Genomic DNA, 19,723 nt, shown 5'->3' with positions numbered 1-19,723 from the left:
TCCAAATGCATTTTAAGAACCGTTAGACACCCATGCATGCATACATGCATGTGCGCACACACACGCGCACACGCGCACACACGCACGCACACACACGCGCGCACACACACACACACACACACTTTCCATCTATGGGCTTAGACACATAGATATATGAGGGAAGCATTCTGTCTATGCTGATTTTGGTTTTGCTCCTAGCTATAAAATTATGAACCAGCCTCAGACTTCCTTTTTTATTCCAACTAACCTAACCTTTTTGAGTATATACTGTAAGCACTTAATGATTCATTAAGAGGTAATCCCCCAGTTAATCTTCAAACAATAAAATAAAAGCATCCAAACTCCAAGTAACATCAATTCCCCAATAAATCATATCTTTGTGGTTTAAGTCATTGAGTCTTTGCTTTTACTTCAGAGGGAATAGGAAAAAGGCTGTGCCTTAGAGCTAGTAGGGAAAACAAGTAGCCCTAAAACGGTATGAGACCTAGTGGAAGGAACCCTGGGCAAGGAGGCAAGAGACCCAGCTTCTAGTTTCAGTTCCACCACTCATTTCCTCTGTGATCCTCGAACATTTCCCTGAACATCTCTGATCTTCCATTTTCATGATCTCAAGTCCATTTTAACTCTAGTATTTGTTCCATGAATCAAGAGGTCCTTTAGTTACCACTTCTTGTTATGCCAGATATCCTAGTTAATTCTTTTATCCTTATCTGTTCTATAAAATTTTTAAAGCATCTAGAAAGAAAAATAATATCCTGTCATGGAATGAATGTTTATTTCTATCAGGGGATGGAGGGTGGGGGGGATATAATGAGTGAAAGAAAAGAAGATGAACAGCATCATAGCTTTCCATTCCATTAACCTTGTATTAGTAATCCCACCACCGTATACATTGCAAATATTTACTTGCTAGTCAGCATTATGACACAGGTCTTGACTTTCTCTTTAGAAGACTATTTGAATTCACCTGTGGTTCCAGCAAGTTTATATCTAAATACAACCTTAAGTTTGGTTCTTCTATAGAAGGAGTTGGCACACTTTTTCTTAAGAAGCCAGATAGTCTGGGGCACTCAGATGGCTCAGGCGGCTGAGCATCTGACTCTTGGTTTCAGCTCAGGTCATGATCTCAGGGTTATAACATGGAGCACCATGGCTCCACACTCAGAGGAGAGTCTGCTTGAGGATTCTCTCTCTACCCTTGCCCCTCCCCCAACTTGCACACACTCTCTTTCTCTCTCAAATAAATAAATCTTAAAAAAAAATAAACAAAAATACAGATAGTTTAGGCTTTGTGAATCATATGGTCTCTGTCACAACAACTCAACTCTGCTACTGTAGTGCAAAAGCAGCCACAGACAATGTGTAAAAGAATGGGTGTGTGTTCCAACAAAACTTTATTCAAAAAAACAAGTGGTCTTAGCTGTAATTTGCCAATCCCTGTTCTAATACCAAGGGGAGAAAAATCAACTGGCAAGATAGATTTTGTAAAACCACATCATGAGTTCACACTGATATAAACTCTGTTTTGTTTGCAGGGACAAAATATTTATGAATCATGATCTTCACATACCTGAGAATGTTCAAGATTCCCCTGCGTGAAGAGGTCACATCACCAATACCTAAGACAGAGCAGGAAAACACTCTCCCTTACATGGTTGTTACGACATAACAGAGGATGTGTTAATTTATATAGGCAAAATTTACAAGGTGACCTGCAAAAGTAAAATACCAGGTTTTAGCAACTTTAGCAATAACAGAAACCCAAACCTGATTAATGCCAATCATCACTTCTATATATTAAGCTAAATTAATTCAGGTAAGTGTCAACGTCATCAACTCTCCTGGGAGAGCTGTTCTGTTTCCATGCAACCCAGTTGTTTTAGACCAGCAGACCCTTGGTCATTCATAACCTGTTAAATTTCAGAAGGCCAGACTAACTGTTTGAGCTAACACAGAAGTTCTGATTCACTCTGGGATAGGACAGGGGTTGCTCATCAACATAAATGGGCCAAGATCAGATCTATCATCTCTTAGGGTTTATCCTAATAAAAATGTTCCATTCTGTGATAGTCACCTTGCTAAATTCAGCCCCATGTTAGCTACCAGATGTTCAATAGCAGGCTGGAGCAAAGAGCCAGCCCACAAGGATCAAGCAAGTGCCTTTTTAAAAACTAATCTTAAGAAGTTCCTCTACATGGCTTTGCAAAGTAAGCAAAAACCATGCCAAATAGTAAAAAAGGCACTTACTTGACTCCCACAGGCCAGCTCCACACTCTAGCAGCTAAGATGTCACTGGCATGGTACATGGTGAGTGAGGAAGAAACGGTATCTTGTCAACCACTGTAGAAATGGTAGTGAAAGACCTAAAAGAATAGAAAAAAGTAATGTCAATGTCAAAGGTAAAGGCTCTCCTGAGCCTGCTGACATGGATACCTCAGCATATGACAACAAAGAAAAGAAAGTTTGAAAAGATGTTGTTTAGGTCACTCTTAGCTTCTAGTCATTACAAGTGACCTTTAGGACAAGAGGGCGCTTTTGAAAGAATTTTAGCTATAACCTAGAATAAATCCAGAAGGTTATGAGAAACTCTCAAATATACATTTTTTTCCAGAGAAAGTACTGAATCTTTGATAACCACCCGGTAAGCTCATACAGATGTAGAAGTAGAGAATCTAAAGCAACAATTCATAGACCAATATTTTTAGAAATAGTTTTAAAGAAGCGAAATTTTTTTCGCTCTTCTCTATGCTTCTAGCATTTAAAAAAAAATGGAACCCTAGTAAACAATGAGGGAAGAAGAAATCGTTTTTTTTAGATTTTTTTTTAAGTAATCTCTTCACCCAATGGGTGAACTTACAACCCCAAAATCAAGAGTTGCATGCTCTACCAACTGAGCCAGCCAGGCATCCCCCCCCTTTTTTTTTAAACAAGAAAAAAAATTTTTAAACTGAAGGGGAGCCTGGCAATAGAAGTCTCAGCTTATCCAGATTCATTCAGAACTTTCACTAGTTTCAGAAGCAAATTTACAAAACTAATTCGTTTACCTAGCCCCACAACCCTCTGATTTAGGAGTTCTGTTTCAAAATGCTTGACTATTGGCAAATTTAATCAGAGATCACTCAAAACCCAGACCAATAACAATTTTTTTTCCAGAACAACAATTTTAAAAAGAGCCTGTTCACGTACCACCACCTCCTCTCATAATGCCTACACTATTTGTGGGTAAAATAATTTGTGAATAAAAAATAGTGACTTGCGGGCGCCTGGGTGGCTCAGTCGTTAAGCGTCTGCCTTCGGCTCGGGTCATGATCCCGGGGTCCTGGGATCGAGTCCCACATTGGGCTCCCTGCTCGGCGGGAAGCCTGCCTCTCCCTCTCCCACTCCCCCTGCTTGTGTTCCTGCTCTAGCTATCTCTCTCTCTGTCAAATAAATAAATAAAATCTTAAAAAAAAAAAAAAATAGCGACTTGCAAGAAAAGCAGCAATAGTCAAAAAACAAAAATCATTCTTAATAATCAGTTAATTCTCAATTCTTAATTCTCAATACTCTCTCTTCCATCTAATCATGCCAACCCCCCCTCAAAAAAAAAATTTTTTTTTCATTATCTCTTTTACTTGCAGGTCCTTTCAGCATCCTTTCCCTCAGAACCAGAATGGAAGAAACAAACAGGCAATTGAATTTAATCATTCTTGAGGCATTAGAATCTCTCCAATAAGAAAAAGCAAAGATAATTTTTCATTGTAAATAAGTTTTAGCCAAAAAACTATTCTTGCACTATTCCCTAATTCTAAAATGCTTAAAGTTGGGTCACCTTTTTAACAGACAGTCTGATGATTCAAATTGTCCAGGCCTCAATTAATTTAATTAGAATGGGATATTCACTGTTAATAGCATATTTGGCCAGACTACATCTTGTGTGCCTAGCTCACATATTCTTCTTAATTTTGGCTTGTGTTTGCCTTAGCTACAGTCCCTGGAAAGCATCCCATGTATTAGTGTTTCCCTTGCTGCATCAGTATTTCTGGTTAAAGCACAATAGCAAATCATTTGGAGGGACAACCTGAACGGAGTTCTGTACTGTGTATTCTGCAACACTATCCAAACCATTATCAAAAATGTTGCAAATAAAAGACAATTGCATGAAATTGGGAAGAAAAACAATTAATCAGAGATTGCCTTTCTAAAATAATGACTACAAAGTAAAGAATACTCAATGGCAAATGTATATATAAGGTTTATTATTAAAACAAATACTTATTTCACATCAACTATCTCCCTCAAAAAGTACTTTCCCCCTCATTCCTAGACCTTGTTTTTCCTTTGCTCCATAAAACCATGACACCATTCAAGAACAGTCTTTTTACCATTTAAGGCACAAGTCCTTTTTACAAAAGAAAGCAGTCCCAAACTGCAAATTATTCCAAACACACAGAAAAGAAACAATGAATAAAGGCCAACAAGTTTCCTTCCAAGCTTGTCTGCACTTCAAAAATCTGAGCATTTTTATAGAGCAAAACAAGTTTTTGCTGTAGCAGCTCAATCCCGCATGAGCTTGCTGTATTAGAGTAAATGCTGTTGGGCATTTTGCACAAGACATGTTCATCTGTGTAATGAAACATTATTCTTCTCCTCCTCCTTCTCTCCGGAAATACAAAGGATTTTCCCAGGAATATGATAAATGAGGACATTCCACACCAAAAAAGGAAAAAAAAAAAAAACATTCCTAGTCTAACTTTTAAAATGAAATAAATTCCCTTTTTCCTGTCCCTACAAAATATTCAGCTAAAAAGACTTTCAGTCAACAAGAGAATGGTTAAACATGAGAAATAGAGAATGAAACACCACAAAACAGTTAAAAATGAATGAACTAGAACTACATGTATCAACATATTTTTTTCAAGTATTTAAGTAAAAAGAACAAATTACATAACTACATACAGTGTAAAATCTTCCAAGTGAGGTTAAAACATACTTAGAGTACTATGTAACTTTGACAGATAAACAAAAGCATAAACACATGCATGGGAATGGTAAGTACCAAACTGGAAAGAATGGTACTTTTGGGAGAGAGGACAAGAAATAAGACTGAGGAAGGATATTTTGGGCAGCAATTATAGTTGTCCTGTTTAATTTTTCGAGCTAAAAGAAACAAATATTATACCTGTTTTTATAGACATGACATACTTCATACTTTAAAAACAAAAGACTTTTCCCTTTGTTCGGCTTAACTGAATGCAACGTAATTTTCTTATGAAGGAATACACCACACCCACCCCACATCCACCCCATTCCCCCCCCCCACCCCCCAAAGAAACCCTCTGGTGATGGAATGCCCTTTCCAGGTGAGCTTTGACAGACGCTCATCAGGACTGACCTGGGTTTTCTTCCACTAATGCTGCTACTTTCTGATGCTGGCTGGATGTGACTCAGATCCATAACTCAGGGCCTCAGCTTGTCTCTACTTTTAATCTTACCAAGAATACTCTTTTTAGGCAATCTGCTAGAGTTCCCTTTCATTTTCCCCTTTTTACTGCTCAAAGCTCTAGCAATCACTAAAAACAAGTCGTTACATATTTAAAACTCACCCAACTTTGTGGCACTTGGCCAAGCGAGGAACTTGATTTCATTCTGAATCAAATGTCAATGTAGAATGAGATATTAAAATTAAAGTACTGGTTGCAGTTCAATTTTCCATCTAATAAATGAATATTTCAAAATTCTGTAACGTTATGCTACAATTGTTTTACCATCTCAACAACATTTAGACAACATTTTGTTTTGAAGTTTAAGTCAGAGCCAGAAATGAAAAAAAGAAAAGATTTCATTTTTGGAGGGGGTGGTTAAAGCAAGAATGAAATAAACAAAACTGAATTACTAACATGCATACGTGTAATGAGACATTCACATAGAGCATACCCTTGGGATCCCCTCAAAAGATAAAAACAAAACAACAACAACAAAAAATCACTACCACCTCTTTGGGATCAGAAAACTCATTTCTCCTGTGTATTCAGCAGCTCCTTGCACCAGCACGCAAAGATCAGAGAAAGAGGGACAAGAAAGAGAAACTGACAGAGACAGACATAAGCTGGTATTCTTCTGTTTACAAAATAAATGTAATTCCATCAAAAGCAAATCAGAAACTTTCAATCTTCTCATTAGGTTTTTACTATTTCTCCTACTCCATTCAATCTATCCTTAAATACTTCTTTGAAGTATTCTGACATCCATACTCTGTTTTAAAATGAAAAATAGGTTTTATCACACTTGGCCACTTGCCACAGCCCTGCTTCATTGCAGCTAGCAGAATTCTGGCAGTGCAAGATACAGGATACAGTGGGGGCAGAATGGAAATACAGAAGATTAGTTCCAAAATAAACACCTCCAAAAATCTGTCATCTTTGGAAATATATACATGTAGGGAATCTAGAGTTGGCAGCACCTCTTTCAAAGAGTTCCTTTAAAGCTCTCTTCTGCAGTCCAGCCCTTCACCCTTCCCTCTTCTCCTCTACCTGCTCCAAATACTTGCCAGGCAGATGCATGAGTCAATTTCTTAAATCACTTATAACACAAAAGCACTATAATATTTTTCCATCACTATTTTTAGTGATTTTTTCTATAGTCCTACTTGTTTCAGCATAATCTGTGAACTCTTTTTAAATGATTTACCTTACACCAGTTAGAATGGCAAAAACTGACAGGGCAAGAAACAACAAATGTTGGAGAGGTTGTGGAGAAAGGGGAACCCTCTTACACTGTTGGTGGGAATGCAAGTTGGTACAGCCACTTCGGAAAACAGTGTGGAGGTTCCTCAAAAATTTAAAAATAGAGCTACCCTATGACCCAGCAATTGCACTACTGGGTATTTACCCCAAAGACACAGATGTAGTGAAAAGAAGGGCCATATGCACCCCAATGTTCATAGCAGCAATGCCCGCAACAGCCAAACTGTGGAAAGAGCTGAGATGCCCTTCAACAGATGAATGGATAAAGAAGATGTGGTCCATATATACAATGGAATATTACTCAGCCATCAGAAAGGATGAATACCAGACTTTTACATCAACATGGATGGGACTGGAGGAGATTATGCTAAGTGAAATAAGTCAAGCAGAGAAAGTCAATTATCATATGGTTTCACTTATTTGTGGAACATAAGGAATAGCATGGTGGACATTAGAAGAAGGAAGGGAAAAATGAAGGGCGGGGGGAATCGGAGGGAGAGATGAACCATGACAGCCTATGGACTCTGAGACACAAACTGAGGGTTTTAGAGGGGAGGGGGGTGGGGGGATGGGTTAGCCCAGTGATGGGTATTAAGGAGGGCACGTACTGCATGGAGCACTGGGTGTTATATGAAAACAATGAATCATGGAACACTACATCAAAAACTAATGATGTATTGTATGGTGATTAACATAAGATAATAAAATAAAATTTTAAAAATAAATAAATAAATAAAAAATAAAATCAGGTTATTTGATTTAAAAAAAAATGATTTGCTGCTGCTTGATTCAAAGAGAAGTAATTCCTTCTTCACATTTCCATGATTCCTATCACTGTATTATCTAGGCACAGAGAACTAGATGATCTACAGATGCATTATCCACAGGGTTGAAGGATTTAGATGATGGTCTCTAGGGCTTTTTAACTCACTGACTCTCACTTATCCAACGCTGGCTGTGTGTTCTTGACACTATTAGGCTCAGTTCACAGAATTTGGGAGAGTAGACTACTATGGGCAACTAATCACCTGAGGTTTTCACACTCAGAATTCCTGTAGTGTAATTACAAAGGAAAACAGAAACATTTTCTGTTTCAGACTGGCAAGCCACAACTCAGAATTAACAAATTATTGGAACAGTCCATCTTGGGGCACCTGGGTGGCTCAGTCAGTTAAGTGTCTGCCGTTGGCTCAGGTCATGATCCCAGGATCCTGGGACTGAGTCCTGCATCGGGCTCCTTGCTCAGCAGGTAGCCTGCTTCTTCTCCTGCCTGCCACTCCCCCTGCTTGTGCTCTATCTCTCTCTGACAAATAAATAAATAAAATCATTGAGAAAAAACAAAACAAAACAGTCCATCTTACCTCAGCACTACAACATTAACTGCTTTTTTCCTTCCCTCCCCCCTCTCTCCAACTCTCTGGATTCGTTACCATATCTTCACCTATTCCCCATACCCTCAGTAGTTTGGACTGGAAAAAGAAGACAAAAGAGAAAGATGGGACTAAGGCATAATGAACTGTTTCAGAGGAATGCAGGGTAAATTGTCTATCAAGATGTCAGAAGTAATTATGCAAACTGTCCTGAAAAGGAAATGGAAGCTATTTGTCTTCACTTCAAGCCCCTGACCCTTGTGAGAATAAGCAAATATATTATATTTCGGTTTATGATTTTATACAAGACCCCCACCGTGAAATAACATAAAAATTAATGATATACGTCTTAGAATTAGAAAGCCCTTTAGGCTCATCTGATCAAGCATCCTTATTTAACTGACCAAAACATTAAGACCAAAGAGGTAAGTCACTTGCCCAAGGTCAAACAGCAACTTAACAGTAGAGAAATGAACAGAACCCAGACTCCTATTGTATCACATGGCACCTAATCCTCTTCAATTACTTACTTTTGGTGATTGAAACACACACACACCACTTCCATCTCTTCTTTTATCTACCTCAGAAAACTAAAAAAATTCTTTGATGATACAATTCTTTGCTCCCATAGATTTCAAAAGGCTCATACATGACAAATACAATCTCTTCTGGCAAAGCAGATATTGTAACAGCTCTAAAAATTGTCATAGTTGGGGTGCCTGGGTGGCTCAGTCGGTTAATCGGCTGACTCTTGATTTCAGTTAAGGTCATGATCTCGGGGTTGTGAGACCGAGCTCAGCGCAGAGTCTGCTTGAGATTCTTTCCCTCTCCCCCTGCCTCTGCCCCTCCTCCTGCTCACTTGTGCGCCCCTGCCCACACTCTCTTTCTCTAAAATAAATAAAATATTTGGGGCCCCTGGGTGGCTCAGTTGTTAAGCATCTGCCTTCGGCTCAGGTCATGATCCCAGGGTCCTGGGATTGAGCCCCACATCGGGCTCCCTGCTCTGCGGAAAGCCTGCTTCTCCCTTTCCCACCCCCCCACTTGTGTTCCCTCTCTTGCTGTCTCTCTGTCAAAATAAATAAATAAAATCTTTAAAAAATAAACAAATAAAATATTTTAAAAAATTAAAAATTGTCAAAGTTATCAAATACTTACCTTTGTATTATAATACCTAGAAGACCAAAGAATATATGCTTTCTAAATAAAGCAACCCAGTAAAGTCAATTAAAATACTAGAGAATCATTCCATATAACTCGTTCTCGATTATTACATGTTTTTATTTTTGATACTTCTCTTGAGAAACTGGGGTAGCAGAAGCAGTAGGAATCTTGTATCTTCATTTCTAATGTGAAAAGGGAGGTTGCTAAAATTTTACTAAGAAAAGGTTTCATGCTTAAGAATAGCTAGGTTTTTGTTTGTTTCTTTTAAATATAAAAGACCATCATACATACAATGCTCAATATTCCCTACAGGTAAACAAATATTACAAAAGTGGAAAGTCAAAGAGAACAAAGTCAAAGGAAATTACTCAAAAATATTCCTCTAATTAACGTAATGTGAAGAGTTTCTGCTTTGGAAGAGTATAATACACAGAACACACACTTTCAACAAAGATTTGTTGAGTGCTCACCATGCTTTGTAAACTTTTTCCATACTGGTGTGCAAATCTTTCAGATTCTGATGGTATGGGGTAGGGGAGGGAGGCAGGAAAATGGGGATAAGGTGGGCATCTGATATACGAATTTACAATCATTAAACCAGGTCAACATATTTTTATATACAAAAGTAGAGGTACAACAATCACAACAACGAAACATACTTAACATGACTGTAAAAAGAAACACACAGAGAAGGTCCAGAAACAAAGTTTCAGCACCTGAGTATTAAGAGAATCAGACAGCCCTCGAAATGAATTACCTTTCTACCTGGTACCAGCTGAGTGATAGTCCATGTCCAATCGTCAAGTTCTATCAATTCTATTTCCTAAATCTGCCTTCTCTCTATTCCTTTTCTCTATTCCCAATGCTACTGTCATCATTCAGGCATCTTTTGCCTAGTTCATTAAGATGTCCCTTATTGGCCTCTTGACTTTTCTGGTCCCATCCTCTCCAATCCAGCCTTCACACAGCTGCTATTGTAACCTACCAAAAAGCACAAACTGATCATGTGATTCATCTAACTGAAATTCTTCAGACACTCACTTACGGACCAGCAGTATTTTTTCCAAACTGTGGCTTAAATTGTGGAATCAATTTAAATGGGTCCCAACCAGTATTTCTTCAACAAAACAGCACAGAAACTATGTATGCCTCATACATAGTAAAAAAACTGTTGGGTGAAACTTTTCCTACTTTTACGCACACATGCACATTCTGGGTCATGATATAAAATGTATTTATACTGTGGGTTGAGTTTTAAAAAAAACCACTGACCTACATAATAAAATTCCAACTCCTTCACAAGTCCCTTAACAGTCTGATTCCCTCCCCAGAGCACAGTAGTTAGGAGACAGGCACTGGGGCCAGGTACGCCAGTCCCAGCTGTGTGATCCTGAGCAAGTCATTTACTGAGTGTCACTTATCAGCTGTGATCCTGGGCAAAGCAACCAATCTGAGGTAACTCAGCTTCACTATCTATAAAAGGAGGATAGTAACAGTACCTACCCACAGGGTGTCACAAAAATTAAGTGAGATTACCTATGTAAAGTACATAACACGTGGTGCACTTAATATTAGTTATTATTGGTATCACTACTACTGTCCAGTCTAATCTCTGGCTATTTTTGCCCATACTCCAGTTATAACAAACGACTGGCAGTTTCTCAAATACATCTTCCTCCCTCAGACTGTCATGTCAGATGTTGGTGCTATCTAGAATGTGAACTACACCTTTCCAGTCCCCCATACATTTTATTTCCTCCTATTTCGGCTTAAGTGAGGCCTCCCTTGTGAAGCCTTCCCCAATTCTCTTGAGTAGGTCTAAATGCTCCCAATGAACCTCCATGGGGGGGGGTGAGGGGGTGGGGAGCATAACCAGTTACAGTCTTGCTTGTTGGTGTCTCCCAGCCAAACTGTGACCTCTTTGGACTACCTCAGAGGCATCTCTCTTTCCCAGCACAGCAAGTTACAAACAGTAGTTCAACAGATATTTTCTGAATGACTCCAGGTTACTTACCCTTACTAGGTCTTCATTTTCTTATCTGTACAATGGCAGAAGTATTTTGCCTGAAGAGTTGTTGAGTACGCTAGACAATGTTTTAAAAGTGATATAGAAGCAATACTTGATAATGGGTGGGACTTTCTAGAATCCTTAGCTAAATTACAAAGATCCTAAGGAAGCAATACCTTAGACCCTTACTACCTAATACCTGGAGGAGAGGGTGGAGAAAGAGTTAAGAAATGTAGTTAGAAAGATGGTGAGATCTCTTGGAAGAAAACTGCAGTAGATGCTTGAGAAAGAAACATGGCTGAAGGAGAAGACAAAAGGGAAGGAGGCCCCACACTGGGATCCCACCAAACCTAGACTTAAATTTCACCTCCAAAGCATCTGTCTTGTCCATCATTGTATCCCTAGCATTAAAACAGTTTATGACACTTAAGAAGAAAGGAACCTACCTCATCCTCAATGTCCTCATTAATAAAACTGGGGTAATAACGCCTCTCATAGGGTTATGGTGAGAATTAAATGAGGTAACACAATGCCCTCAGATCTTAGATGCTTCCTTCTATATCTACTCCTCTATGTAGGGTCAGGTGGTTCAAGTTAACCTATTTACTCTCCTGTTATTTGACAAAAAAATCAGTCACATTAACTTTCTCTAAACTTTAAAGGAGATATTAGTACTCAAACATCCTGTAACACCACTTACTATAGATAAGATGTACAATGTAGCCTCTCTTAGAACGCAAAAAAGAAGTCTAAAGGATCTTGTAATCTATAAGGCAGTACAGTTTAAGACTACATGGAGAATATCCTCTGGACAGCCTCATACACGTAATGGATTCCTCAGCAATTCTCTGGTGATCATTACAAATGCTCCCCAAACAATAAAGTACACAACACATAGTAAAAACTGAGAATTTCAGAAACAAAGTGTAAGAGGTAAACACCCCACTCTTTTGATTAATACATATTATCGATGTCCTTAAAGAACCTTTGGAAAGGGCTCTTATTTTTAAGAGAGATGTCAAAATGCAATGTCATATTTTCAGTTTTTTCCAGAACCGCATTAGAAGAAGTTCAGTTTTAGCATGCTATTAGACCCAGCTGGTGATGTAATTTACCAAGTTATATTTTTATCAAAATAAAAGACTGGGGTCGCCTGGGTGGCTCAGTCGGTTAAGCAGCTGCCTTCGGCTCAGGTCATGGTCCCAGAGTCCTGGGATTGAGCCCCACTGCAGGCTCCCTGCTCAGTGGGGAGTCTGCTTCTCCTTCTCCCTCTCCCTTTCCCCCTACCCCCGCTTGTGCTCTCTCTCTCTCAAATAAATAAATAAAATCTTTAAAAATAAAAAAATATATAAATAAACAAAAGATTTAAGCCTGTACACAGTTTATGGGTCAATAATTCACTAAACTTACTAAAATTACTTTGCTTGAAGTCAACTTTCATGTTACACAGGCTCTCTCACTGCATTTAACAAAGTGCAGTGAAATAATTAAATGGACAGTTTCTCTTGCATGTTCAACATGCAGAGGACAAATTTTTTTAACATGTGTCATCAAGCTTGACCTAAATCAGGGAGTAATTATTCAAGATTGGGTTTGAGTTTAAGCACTTACTGAAAGAATATGCCCCCAGTTCACTTTTTAAAACCCACCTCTGCTTAACTGTTTGTAAAACAAAACACACAATTGTGTAATTTCGTAGGAAAAGAACTGACTGCAAAGGCCAGCAGATGGGGGAACCATTTTCAGCTCTGTAGTAACTTGCTGGGCTACCAAGGAAAAAGCCATTCACCACTCTTGCCCTAGTTCCTTAACCTATGGTCTTTTTGAGATCTCAAGTCTACAATTCTTTTAAGTACATGTCCTCCATGGTAACATCTTAGTTTTCCTAATAACATGTTATTCCAGTAATTGTAAAATATTCATGAGCCATGAAATGGCATTAATCAGTCAAATAAAGAATAGAGGATTCCCTTATGTTAAGTGATTATCTCAAGATCTTAAAAGGTAGTGTTGTCCTTAATCACAAAAAGCAAAACAAAACAAAAAACAGTAATTTTTAAGAAAACCCACAGAGATACAAAGCTAGAATATAAAAAAGCAATGAGGGGCGCCTGGGTGGCTCAGTCAGTTAAGTGTCCAACTCTTGATTTAGGCTCAGGTCATGATCTTAGGATCCTGGGATCATGCCTCAGGGTCAGGCTCCAAGCTCAGCGGGGAGTCTGCTTAAGGATTCCTTCTCCCTCTCCCTTCCCTCCATCACGTTCTCTCTCTCTCAAATAAGTAAATAAATCTTTTAAAAAATGAAAGCAACATCTCTGCAGTTATTCAGATAATGGTATCAATGAAGTGCTATTGCAGAAGACCAGGACCACTCTGGATTTCAAACATGAGGCAGCCCCAAAACCAAAAATGATCCTTGTTGTTATCTTTGATATACACCATTCTTGATGCTGCATTCTCTACTTAGATTTCCTCCTGGAGTAGAGTTCCATAAAGCATAAAACAGAGCCCCTTGGGACTTAGAAAAGTTCAAATAATCATAATCTGTTGAATAAATCCAAATTTACTCAAATATTTTGTGGGGTACAAAATAAGCACGATTTTAAGATAAATAAAAGAATGGTTGTGGGGCGCCTGGCTGGCTCAGTCAATTAAGTGTCTGCCTTTGGCTCAGGTCATGATCTCCAGGTCCTGGGACTGAGTCCCACATGGGGTTCCCCGCTCAGCGGGGAGTGTACTTTCCCTCTCTCTCTGCCCCCCCCCCCCCCCTCGTGCCCTCCCCCCTCCCCCCCCCCCCCCACTCGTGCTCTCTCACTTGCGCGCTCTCTCTCTCTCAAATAAAATAAAATAAAAAAGGATGGTTGCTTCCTTAAAAATAAGTCTGCTCTTGGAACTAATGTAACATTGTATGTCAACTGTATTTCAATAGAAAATAATAACAGTAATTTTAAAAGTCTGCTCTAAACATTTATCCAGAACCATCAAAATCTTAGTATTGGGGCGCCTGGGTGGCTCAGTTGGTTAAGCGACTGCCTTCGGCTCAGGTCATGATCCTGGAGTCCCTGGATCGAGTCCCGCATCGGGCTCCCTGCTCGGCAGGGAGTCTGCTTCTGCCTCTGACCCTCCCCCCTCTCATGTGTTGTCTCTCATTCTCTCTCTCTCAAATAAATAAATAAAATCTTTAAAAAAAAAAAAAAAAAAAAAATCTTAGTATTGTAGTAGACTAAAACAACAAAAACTCTAGAATCTGTTTCAATCATATATTTCTATTAATCTGGGTATTAATCATACTTTTGCCGGGCTTTGGGCAGAAAGCAAGTACCACCACAGAGCTAATCCAAAGGTACCCATTCTGTGGGTATATTACCATAAAGAAGTATAATATATACAATCAAAGACAGCACTGGCAATACCAAAGTTAAATTACTCAAATGTGGGTACTTAAGTAACAGGTCATTAAACAAGTCAAACGGGGGACAGGGGGCTGGGGGGAGTCGATGAGCATACCTTTTCACTGGCAAGCAGACAAAAAGGTGCATATTCAATTAATGCACATTTGAGTGTCACCCATATACCTAGCACTGTGTTGGAGTCTATGAGAGACAAAAATGCAATATTGCCCTACCTCTCCTGTAAGATAAGGCACCCACAAATGAAATATTCAGATAACAAGACAAGTCAGTGTCAATCTGTATCCTACTAATAATAAATCCTATCGGAATTTAGATAGGACAGAATAGAACAATAGAGAGGGATCAAGAGCCAGGAATCACACAAATTAAGCTTCTGACTAGAACATCTTGAATCCACCTCCATTTAAAGAATTTTAAACCTAGGGGCGCCTGGGTGGCTCAGTCGTTAAGCGTCTGCCTTCGGCTCAGGTCATGATCCCAGGGTCCTGGGATCGAGCCCCGCATTGGGCTCCTTGCTCAGCGGGAAGCCTGCTTCTCCCTCTCCCACTCCTCTGCTTGTGTTCCTTCTGTCGCTGTCTCTCTGTCAAATAAATAAATAAAATCTTAAAAAAAAAAAAAGGAATTTTAAACCTAGATGTAATAAACCACACACATAACCTAATAAGCCACTTCCCTCAGTTGCCATTAGGTCTGTTTCCTCATCTGTAACGTGAGTCTTAGGTCACAGTCTCTAACCTGAAACGGACCTAAGAGGTTAAAGGAGTGATTAAGACTGAAATTCAGTTGCAAGAACTACATAAACATTTAGTATAGATATACGGAACATTGGCTTAAGTACAGCGGAGTGTTTGTGCTGGGATGGATCTGGCTAAGTAAGACCGGCCAGACCCTGAGAAACCCAATTAAAGAACTGGGACTTGCCTCTCTGTCAGGTAATATTACCTGTTAAAATTGTCAAGTTAAACTGAAATGCTATCACTGCCAAAGAACTATAATGTGTAAAACAGAGAGGGACGGCCACAAACTGTAACAGTACAATGACACACTTAAGAGATTTAGTAAGCATAGCCGTTGACCACTAGGAAATGTTAACAGTCAGGCTCTCATAATCAGAGGTGAGACAGTTTGATTTAGCAAAGCAATTGCCCAGCTCACGATGAAAGGCAGTTCCCCGTCAAAGAACCATCCTTGCAAACAGCAGCCACCTTCACTAACCACACAGAAAGGCATGCAGCAAACATTTTACATCAGTCTTGGGGCGCCTGGGTGGCTCAGTTGGTTAAGCGACTGCCTTCGGCTCAGGTCATGATTCTGGAGTCCCTGGATCGAGTCCCGCATCGGGCTCCCTGCTTGGCAGGGGGTCTGCTTCTCCCTCTGACCCTCCCCCCTCTCATGTGCTCTCTCTCTCTCTCTCTCTCATTCTGTCTCAAATAAATAAATAAAATCTTTAAAAAAAAAAAAAAAAAACATTTTACATCAGTCTTTGTTACAGTCACAAGCTGAGGAGCAATAAACAGGCTCCTCACACAGGAAAGGAAAAATTACGCTAGATAGTGCTAAAAATATCGAATAAGCCCCTGCACCTTTATTTCTACTTACTCAGTTGTATGCTCTTTTAATGAGGAAGGTGGGGAAGGGACAAGTTATGTTTTAATAACTTCGAAACCACATTTACCCATGAGCTGAACTGTATTGCTTTGGACTCACTCTGTAAACTTGGGAGATTTCAAAACGCATGCCTCTCAAGCAAAATATTAACCAGCACCATAATTGGTTATGTCCCCCCGGCTCTAATTTACTCTACCTACTACAGCAGAACAAAAGCGGCACAAGCTGGGCTTGTGATCTAGTCCAATGCAGAGTGCCATCTGCCGCACATGCACAGAATGTGTCCTATGCAAGATTCAACCTCAGTGTCTCCCAGGGACCTTTATCAGAGCAAGCTGTTTGTTTCCACATTTGCCTCATTCAACAGCTCTGCCTCCAACAACATCTACTTACAGGAGAATTCCCATTCATGGGACTTTAAAATACCAATACTTTCCTAACAAACAGTAGTTTTGAAAAGGAGGAGATTATGAAGGAGCAATCGCACTTTAAAATGAAAAGAACACGATAAGGGGGTCAGAATATCTGGGGTGGGTGGGAATCCTAAAACTGTTGCATATTAGCTGTGCAGTCCTGGCCAAGTCCCTCCCTTTTCTGGGCCTCAATTTCAGACATAAAATGTCAAGAGTTAAATCCCTAAGAGATGCCTTTCAAATTGAGTCTTGTGAGGAATCATAGAATAACAGATGGAGACAGCTATATACAGGATGGCTTCAGAGCAATTGTAGAAAAAGAAAAAAACCTGTTTACATATTTTAAATAATCAGGTACAACTTTTTTCAAAATCGTACAATTCTAAGTTCATTTATAAGTCAACATTCCTATGATAACACTTCAGCCCTTCAGAAATAACACTTCACTTTAACTGTGCTTTCAGTTACAAATTCAGCACATCACTTTTACCCACCCCAGAATAGCACAGAAGAACACTTTCATGAAGTACCCACACAAGGAAGACACTCACAGCCTGACAGATTCGCATAGTGGAAAATATACAAGGCATAAATTTAAAAATGCTAAATGAATACCACACCCAAATAGCCTTAAAACCTGTGCAAAGTCAAAAGATGTATTAGCAAAATACAGGGATAAAGACAACTTGGGAAGTCTTTAAATAGTTTGAGGGAGAGGGGAATGCCATCAGATTTCTGGGTGGCTTTATGTTTTTAGGAAAACAAAACACATAAATGGAGGCTTTGAAACATGCAAATCTAAACTGAACTGTGGAAAAGCTCGGCTCTCACCCAAGAGCTTCAGCAAAGCAATATGTCAGTATGCCAAATATGAAGTACAAATTTTCTTCACAAGAATGAGGACAGGATCCATACGTGTGACTAATAATAACAATATCATCTTGCATTTACAGAGCATTAGTTCTTTTCATAGCTCTTTCAGACACTTGGTTTCATGTTGTCAATCAGTCTCGGGGTATCCTCTCTGAAAACCTCCAGTTCAGCTTCCTCTCAAGAGCTATGTGATCAGGTTAAGACAGGTGGATGTATTTGTTGAGATCTGAAGGTACTAGTTTCTTCTATCAGGCCGCCTGCAGTGATTCTCTCATTACCACACTATACAACTTAGCCCTAGGAAATAAAATCTACACTCTTTCCCTCACAGTTGGCCAGAGACCAACATAAATGGGTCTAGAAAGTCCAAGGAAAGAGAACCCGCTGACTTGTTAGGTCAAGAACTCCATGCCAAGTTGATCTCTTGCAATTGAAAAAAGAATTCACAATCACTCACAAATACATCCCAAGGCTGTTCAAACAGAAAATCTCCTTCGTTGCCAGCCAATGAAATCCAGCAATAACTGGTTAATTCAACCACCAAATCCCTGCCTCTGTGAACAACTTGCCATATTCACTTCCCCTCCGCCCGCTGCCCACCCTTCCTTCTTCAGGCACGCGTGAACAAGCTGATAAACCAGCTCTCCAAAAGGACCACCGAGGACCTTTAAGGACCTGAGGGGATGGAGCTTGCCTCCTGAAGCAATGCAGTATCCATCGCGAGGGGGCTGTTCCCCATGCCCACACACGCAGGAAGTCACGGAGGGGGATAAAGTTTGATTATCCTTCTTGCCCGTTCCAAAGGGCCGAGAGAGGACGAGGGAGCGGCCCCTGGGGTCCTGGGCTGCTCTCCGGAGACAGTGCCCAAGAAGCATGGCACTGCCACTCTACTGACACATACACCAGGCAGCCGCGGCAACTCAGGACACCCCAACCCGCCCGGAGGAGGAGGGAAAGGGGACAACTTGCACGGGGCTCAGTTCGCAAGCGATGGGGCAGAGCTGTTAAAAAAAAAAAAGGGAGGGAGGGAGGGAGGGACCGAGATCGGGGGCTAGTCAGGGAGAGGTTCAAGTCCCGTCCCTTCCCCGCCCTGGTGCCCCGGGTCCTGCGGGAACATCCCCGCCATCGCCCCTCCTCCTCCTCCACTCGGCTTCCTCCGCCCTCCTTCCCTTCCTGGTCGCCGCCGCAGGCGCCTGAAGGGCACGGCGGCTCCTCGGTGCCCGGCAAGCTCGGGAGCGGCCGCGAGTTGAGGTAACTCGCCCGCTGCCCCGGCGGCCTGCCCGCCGGCGGCTCCCACACGCCAGCGCCGCCCCGCCCTCCCCGGAGCCGCCGGGCGCGCTCGCTCACCGTCCGGTGGTGCTGCTGCTGCTGCCGGTGGCGGCTGACGCTCAGCCCGGGGAAGCAGCCGGCAGTCAGCGCTCCGCAGCCGCCGGCGCCCCCGCCGCCGCCCCGGGAGGAGAGGAGCAGCAGGAGCGATCTACCTGCGGCGGCCGCCATCTCTCAACTGGAAACGGCGCCGACCCAGGCAGCGCAGCGGACGGCCGGGGCGGAGCCAAGACCCGCCACTCACCGACGCCGGGCCAACTGCCGCCCTTGGCTGAGTTGGTGAGGCGGAGCTTCCTGCGAGGCCCAATCGACAGGCGGGAGAACCACACTTGAGGCTGCCTGTCACTTCCAGAGTTACCTATTGTGGGACCATAGTCAATTACGGGCAAATTCTAAGGTACCGGTAATTGGTACCCGAGCCCCTCAGAATAGCAGCAGTAGAGAGACGGCATATTCGATTCGGCTAATCTTCACCAAGGATAGAACTATGATAAGGGTAACTGGGGAAACAGATATTTGTGCTAAGCTTTGTACTTTGTGAGTGTTCTAAGTTGGCAAAATATGTACCAAATTAGTAATCATTAAAGTAGGGATGCTAGAACTCTCAGTGACACGCCCAGAGTTATCATTCATAACTGATGGTATTTGGATATGCTGAAATTAACCCTACATCAAAGGGTGATCTAATGACCGTGATATGTAGCATAATATAGGAGGGATAGAATGCTTATGATATCAAAGTCCCAGAATGAGTACACGCCATCAGGGTGAATTAACAGACCTATTACATTTCAAATACTCAATTCATTTTTACAGTACCTTTTAG

General features: G+C 40.9%; 1 protein-coding gene and 1 long non-coding RNA gene across 3 annotated transcripts in view; both read right to left on the bottom strand.

Moving 5' to 3' along the window:
* Nucleotides 1-2,846, bottom strand: part of LOC116644387 — a 39,754-nt gene extending 36,908 nt beyond the window's left edge. Inside the window, exons 1-2 of one of the 2 annotated variants that reach the window (XR_004301732.1) lie at nt 2,248-2,846; nt 1,571-1,712 (exon numbers count right to left, since the gene is read on the bottom strand). This is a non-coding gene — a long non-coding RNA (uncharacterized LOC116644387). The remainder of the gene's footprint in view (nt 1-1,570; nt 1,713-2,247) is intronic. The other variant, XR_004301731.1, reaches the window with a different exon arrangement.
* MCU (mitochondrial calcium uniporter) overlaps nt 1-19,095 on the bottom strand; it is a 198,774-nt gene extending 179,679 nt beyond the window's left edge. The window contains exon 1 of the mRNA XM_032423978.1: nt 18,919-19,095. Coding sequence (XP_032279869.1) covers nt 18,919-19,068 — 150 coding nt within the window. The 5' untranslated portion in view covers nt 19,069-19,095. The remainder of the gene's footprint in view (nt 1-18,918) is intronic.
* Nucleotides 19,096-19,723: the final 628 nt, after the last annotated feature.

The sequence above is a fragment of the Phoca vitulina genome, unplaced genomic scaffold (assembly GCF_004348235.1).
Source record: "Phoca vitulina isolate PV1807 unplaced genomic scaffold, GSC_HSeal_1.0 scaffold29, whole genome shotgun sequence".
Classification (NCBI taxonomy): Eukaryota; Metazoa; Chordata; class Mammalia; order Carnivora; family Phocidae; genus Phoca; species Phoca vitulina.
The sequence above is the reverse complement of the archived record's forward strand: the minus strand, read 5'-3'. Positions and strand labels throughout refer to the sequence as shown.